Below are 6376 nucleotides of genomic sequence, written 5' to 3'. Positions count from 1 at the left end.
CCACCCACACCCGCTCACACACACACTCACTCACTCACTCACACACACACACACTCACTCACTCACTCACACACAGCACATGAGCAACAGACAAACGACTGAACCAGAACACATAAAGACAGTAAACCAATACAGACCAATAATGTCAGGAAATCAAAGCTTAGAATAATATGGCATAGCAATAGCAATCATTGAAAAATAAATTAAATAATGATGTAGCCATGTGAATACACGATACAAGGATTTTGTAGGCTTTCTTAAGAAGCAAAATTGCATAACATATTAAGACTCTTTTTCAGTGAATATATTTATTATATTAATATATTATAAATGTTTGGCCTCTTGGCATCTTTGATGAATATGTTTAAAAATATATATTTTTATATTTAATAGATAAAAAATGTGAACATTAGAAACGTTGCCATGGAAAATAACTGAAATAAAATAAGTTGATGTTTATTATTATTATTATTATTATTATTTTGTAATTTATTTACTAAAACTGAAAAACTAAATTTAGGCGAAATAGAAATATTTAAAAAACAAATTAAATGACAAAAGCACACAACAAAATGACTAAAGCGTAAATGAAAATATAAAAATAAAAACTAATTTTAAATATTAATAAATATTATATTAACAATGCTAAAATAACACTAGCAATATTTGTTTAAAATCAATTCTGATTTATTTAGTTTTAATGGTGTGATATAATGTTATAGTTTGTATTGATATAATGAGTTTTTTATATTTTTATGTTTTCTGTTTCTGTTTTAATTTTAGTTAAAGGTTTTTTGTGTTTTGCGCATGTTTTAATAATTTTTATTATTATCATTATTTTAAATGTCTGAATAGTTTTTATTATTTTTATTTAAAATGTTTATTGAAAAAAAAAGTTGAAGGTTTATATGTATATTATCTATATATATAATTTTTTTTCACTTAAAGTTTATTTTATTTTAATTATTGAAAATCATTTTTTTAATGGTATTAGTTTTAGTTTTTGTTTAATTCTAAAAACCCTGAACTGCGTAGCAAAGCATTGGCAGCTTCATCATTAAATACTTATAATAATATTTCTTCCATTAATGTTGATATCTAGTAATGTAATCATTTCCTGTATGATTTTGCGTTCGGCTCCGGTGGGAATGATAATGGATTCACATCGTGATCGCTCGGTCTTTTATGGAGGGACTTTGAGGAAGCTGATAATGGCTTAATGATCGTACAGTAATAATTAGTGTGTAATTATGTAACTCTAATCTAATCGTCTGCCGGTGTGGAGATAAAACTCCCAGAATCCACTGCAGCACGGCTGTTCTCTCTTCTGAAAGACAGGAAGTGATTTGTAGCGTCAGAGTTGTTTCCTGTGATTGTACACTGGAGAGTTATGAGGAAACACGCTTTAGTCTCGAGTGTTTCTGCTCTATTCTAGAGATAATGTAGTTACAGCAAAACATCTAGAAATCTTTCAAACAAGATACAATTACTTAAGAAGCAAATATTGCATGACATTAAGACTTTTTTAAATGATTTTTTATAATATCATTAATTATTACAATGTATTATTAATAACATTTAGTATTATAAGCAGTAGAATTTTTCTTGCCACATTGGCAAATTTGTTAAATATGTTTCAAATTAATAATAATATTATTGTATAATATAATAATAATCATTGTTGTTATTATTATTATTATTATATATTTTATATTGTTATATATTATTTATTAATATTATTATTATATTATTATTAAAAATTTTGTAATGAAATCAAGCTGAAATAAAACAAAAAATAAATATTAGACGAAGCGCTTAAACTTAAAAGATAAAAGTTAGAAATGTTTAAGTTTAAATACTAAAATGACTAAAACTGAAATAAAAATAAATAAAATTAATTTAGAAAATAATACAAATGTCAAAAGCAAATACTAAAACTGAAAATATAAAACTGAAAACTAATTTAATAAATATTAGTAATATTAGTAATAATAGTAATATATGCTATAATAGTATATAATAATATATAATATAATAATAATATGATATATGATAATTTATAATAAATAAAAATAACACTTGCCATATTTGGCCACAAACTTAATTTCAAAATCTGTTCTCTTGAAAACAGGTCAAATTAATTTTGCTTTAATGATGTTTAGCTATTTCACTGTTAAATTAACTTTACTTTGCTAAAAGAATTCAAAATAGAAAACAATATATTGTTTTATACGATACAGATCGACTCATTCATAGTAATAAACATTAAAATATTAGTGTTAATGCAATAAAATTCATCAATTATGGAACTGAAGCTGTATTATTCAGATCAATTCAGTTCAATGGAGATTGTGTGTGTGTGTGTGTGTGTGTGTGTGTGTGTGTGTGTGTGTGTGTGTGTGTGTGTGTGTGTGTGTGTGTGTCGCCCCCTGCAGGCCCATACTGTAACCGCACATGGGACGGGTGGCTCTGCTGGGGAGACTCCGCCCCAGGCACCGCAGTTCAGCTATGCCCCGCCTACTTCCAGGACTTTGATCCAACCGGTGAGCTGATGACAGCTGTCACTCACAGTGATGCAGCCTCTGTGTGACAACTAGATCATAACCAGATCATAGAAATGTTATCCCATAATTTATATATACCACCAACAATAGTGGGGTCCAAAAGTCTGAGACCATGTTGAAATCTAGGATATATATATGCCTATATATATATATATATATATATATATATATATATATATATATATTAGGGCTGTAAAGCAATTAAATTTTTTAATCTAATTAATTACATGATGTGGCGATTAATTCATTGCAAATTAATCGCACATCAAATTTGGCCGAGAAATTACTCCCAAAGATAATTTAAAGTCATTGTTGTAGTAGACATTACAAAAAGTAGCTTCAGCAAGAAATATTTTATTTGATTCAATTCTTAAAAAAAAATATTAGTTATATGTTTATATATATAATTATTAATTTAATTTAAGTATTCTGAATTTAACAAAAATGATATTTTCTTTCACTTTTTGCATAATTTGACAACATTACAGCTTCATTTGATTAAAAAAAACAACTTTTTTTCCCAAATCTTCTTCATCATTATCAATAAATTATTAAATTGTTAAAGTTTTATGAATTCAGCTGATTAGACAAGCTTTTTGATTATTAATTCAGAAAAGTTTAAACAGAATTTGGGGGGAAAAAATAACACACATTACTAGGCACCTAAAAATTAATTTTTTGTTAAACTTTTAATAAATTGTTAAATTGCATAGGTTTTATGATTGATTTCAAGTTTGAAAATTGATTTCATAGTTCCCTATTATTATACAAGTGTTTTAATAAATTCAATTAATAAATAAAAATTATTCAATTGTTACATTTGTTCATGAATTAAATTGATTAGACATGCTTTTTGATTATTAAAATTGAATTAAAGCATAAAAAACAACAAATAAATAAAACAGATTTCTAAAGCCCTAAAAATGTCATTTTGGCTAACTTTCCAATAAATTGTTGTTAAATTGTATTAGTTTCATGATTTTTTTTATTTAACCATTAAAGTGGAAAAAACAGAATTTGAGAAACAATAAAATGGAAAAATGGAAAAAATGAATAAAACTCATTTCTAGAGCCCTAAAAATGACATTTTATTTATTTATTATTATTTTGCTTAAATTAAACTTTTAATTTTTTAACTTTTTAAAATTTGTAATTTAACCATTAAAACGGAATTTAAAAAAAATAATCTAAATGGAAAAAAAATGAATTTGGGAAACAGTTTCCCCAAATTAAATGTGTGATGCACACAATCTCTGCTCACATTTCGCATTGTCTTCCATCAGAGAAAGTGACCAAAGTGTGCGCCTCAGACGGCCACTGGTTTCGTCACCCGGAGAGCAACCGTCTGTGGTCCAATTACACGCAGTGCTCTGCTTACACTAAGCACAAACTCGAGGTCAGAGCTTCACTTTTACACATCAACCCAATCCTTCAGAATCCTGCCTGTCTTACCCTCTGTGTGTCTCCCGCAGCTCACGTTAGTGAATTACTATCTGGCGATGGTGGGGCATGTCCTGTCCATCATCTCGCTGCTCATCTCCATCTGCATCTTCTCATACTTCAAGTACGTCAGAAAAACAAACACATGAAGACTCTGTCAGTGAGGAGACAGTAGCAGATCATTTCTGTGTTTGTGAAAGCTTTATATGATGTAAGTGAAGGGATGATGTCTGCGCAGGTGTTTGAGCTGCCAGCGGATCACGCTTCATAAAAACATGTTCACCTCCTTCATCCTGAACTCGTTCGCCACCATCGGCTGGTTCTACTTCGTCATCGGAGATCAGCGGACCAGAACAGACTCGGTAAGTGCATGCATACTGTATATGACATACTGTATATATGAGCTGAACATGATGCTCTCTCATAAACACTTACTGTAACTTACTGTACAGAGGTTTCCAAACTGGGTTGCAAAAAAATTGAGAGGAAAAAGCATTACAAATATGTCAAAATTAATGTGTGCACTTAAAATATTAATGCAATTTGTAATAATAAAAGCAAAATAAACAAATATACAAATATACAAAATAACAAAAATAAAAAAGCAAATAACATGTTTTGTTAAAAAATCATATATATGTTATTTAAATAAAACCTGCTTTGTTAGCATATATATATATATATAATATATTAACTAAAACTAATTTTAAAAAATAATTTACGTTATTTGAAATAAAATAAATGTTAACTGACTGAAAATATAAAATATTCAAAATTATTTTACTTCAGTTTTATTTCAGCCATTCTTATTTGTGTTTAGTTTAACTTGAAGTACTAAAATAACTCAAACTGAAATAACTAAAACTAAGTAAACTAAAACTAATGAACAGAAATTAAATAACAAAACTATGTAGACATATTGACAAAGAACAAAACTTAATTTACAAAAAAAATAAATCTGTAAAAATCATATATATTTTTATATATTAACTAAAACTAAAACCATAAAAAATATTTTTGTTACTTGAAATAAAATAAAATACAAAAAAAAAACTTATTTTACTCCAGTTTATTTCAGTAATTCTCATTTTTGTTTAGTTTAACAAAGTACAAAAAAACTAAAACTGAAATAACTAAAACTAATAAACAGAAATGAACAAAAACTATATAGACTAATTGACAAAAACAATTGTTTTGTTAAAAAAAATCATATATATTTTTATATATTAACTAAAACTAAAACCATTAAAAAAATTGTTACTTGAAATAATATAAAATACAAAAAAAAAAAAACTTAAACTTATTTTACTTCAGTTTTATTTCAGCAATTCTCTTTTTTGTTTAGTTTAACGAAGTACTAAAAAACTAAAACTGAAATAACTAAAACTAAGTAAACTAAAACTGATAATTAAGAAGTAATAAAAACTAAATGGACATATTTACAAAACTTGTAATCATGTATTAAAATATACTAAAACATTTACTACAATTAAAGTAAAAACTGAAAAAATATTATTATATATCAAAATATTAACAAACTATAATAGTATCTCAATGATACTAAAATATATACAGTATATACAGTATATTCCTATGTGTTAATAAAATAGTAAATATAGTAAAATAGTAAAAAAAAATTCTATATAACAATATTTTATCATCATTTTAATGTTTTATATAATAATAATAATAATAATAATGTCATATTTCAACCATTTGCTTTTGTACAATTACAAATAAATATATAAAAATATACATGATCTGATTTAATAATCTGTCACCATAACTCTTAAATGCTTGGCAATAAACCTCATTCTGATTTTGGAAGCAATTATTTGATTCAGCTGTGTAATAAACAGTGTAAATGACTATATATTTAATGAAGTGTGTTGGCGCTCGTGTTGTTGTTGATGTTCAGTCTCAGATCGGCTGTAAGCTGCTGGCTAGTATCATGCAGTACACCTCCTGCTCCAACTACTTCTGGATGCTGTGTGAGGGGATCTACCTGCACACGCTCATCATCGTGGCTGTGTTTGTGGGAGAGCAGCAGCTGGGCTGGTATTACGTCCTCGGCTGGGGTATGTACTGATCCGTACGTAGGTAGGCAAAAGCCAAGGGCCCCCTAAAATGCAAACAGCGAACGGTTGCTGTTTACGGTGTTTATTAACACGACAACCGTCCGATTTGAACGTGATTCAAAACATCATGGATCTGAAGCTGTAATTAAATATTGAGAAACAGTGTGTATTATATGTTTATAATTGTTTTAAACAGGGTTGGGGGTAATGCATTACAAGTAACGCGAGTTACGTAATCAGATTACTTTTTCAAGTAACTAGTAAAGTAACGCATTACTTTTTAATTTACAAGAG

General features: G+C 27.4%; 1 protein-coding gene across 4 annotated transcripts in view; it reads left to right on the top strand.

The window, feature by feature from the left end:
- The window catches only part of LOC107702163 (calcitonin gene-related peptide type 1 receptor-like), a 35365-nt gene that overhangs the window by 9511 nt on the left and 19478 nt on the right, over window positions 1-6376 (top strand). For all 4 annotated transcript variants that reach the window (XM_016504405.1, XM_016504404.1, XM_016504403.1 and 1 more), the window contains 5 exons: window positions 2436-2543; window positions 3848-3960; window positions 4037-4128; window positions 4243-4366; window positions 5923-6082. In XM_016504405.1, coding sequence (XP_016359891.1) covers window positions 2436-2543; window positions 3848-3960; window positions 4037-4128; window positions 4243-4366; window positions 5923-6082 — 597 coding nt within the window. The remainder of the gene's footprint in view (window positions 1-2435; window positions 2544-3847; window positions 3961-4036; window positions 4129-4242; window positions 4367-5922; window positions 6083-6376) is intronic.

The sequence above is a fragment of the Sinocyclocheilus anshuiensis genome, unplaced genomic scaffold (assembly GCF_001515605.1).
Source record: "Sinocyclocheilus anshuiensis isolate Anshui unplaced genomic scaffold, SAMN03320099.WGS_v1.1 scaffold1762, whole genome shotgun sequence".
Classification (NCBI taxonomy): Eukaryota; Metazoa; Chordata; class Actinopteri; order Cypriniformes; family Cyprinidae; genus Sinocyclocheilus; species Sinocyclocheilus anshuiensis.
The sequence above is the reverse complement of the archived record's forward strand: the minus strand, read 5'-3'. Positions and strand labels throughout refer to the sequence as shown.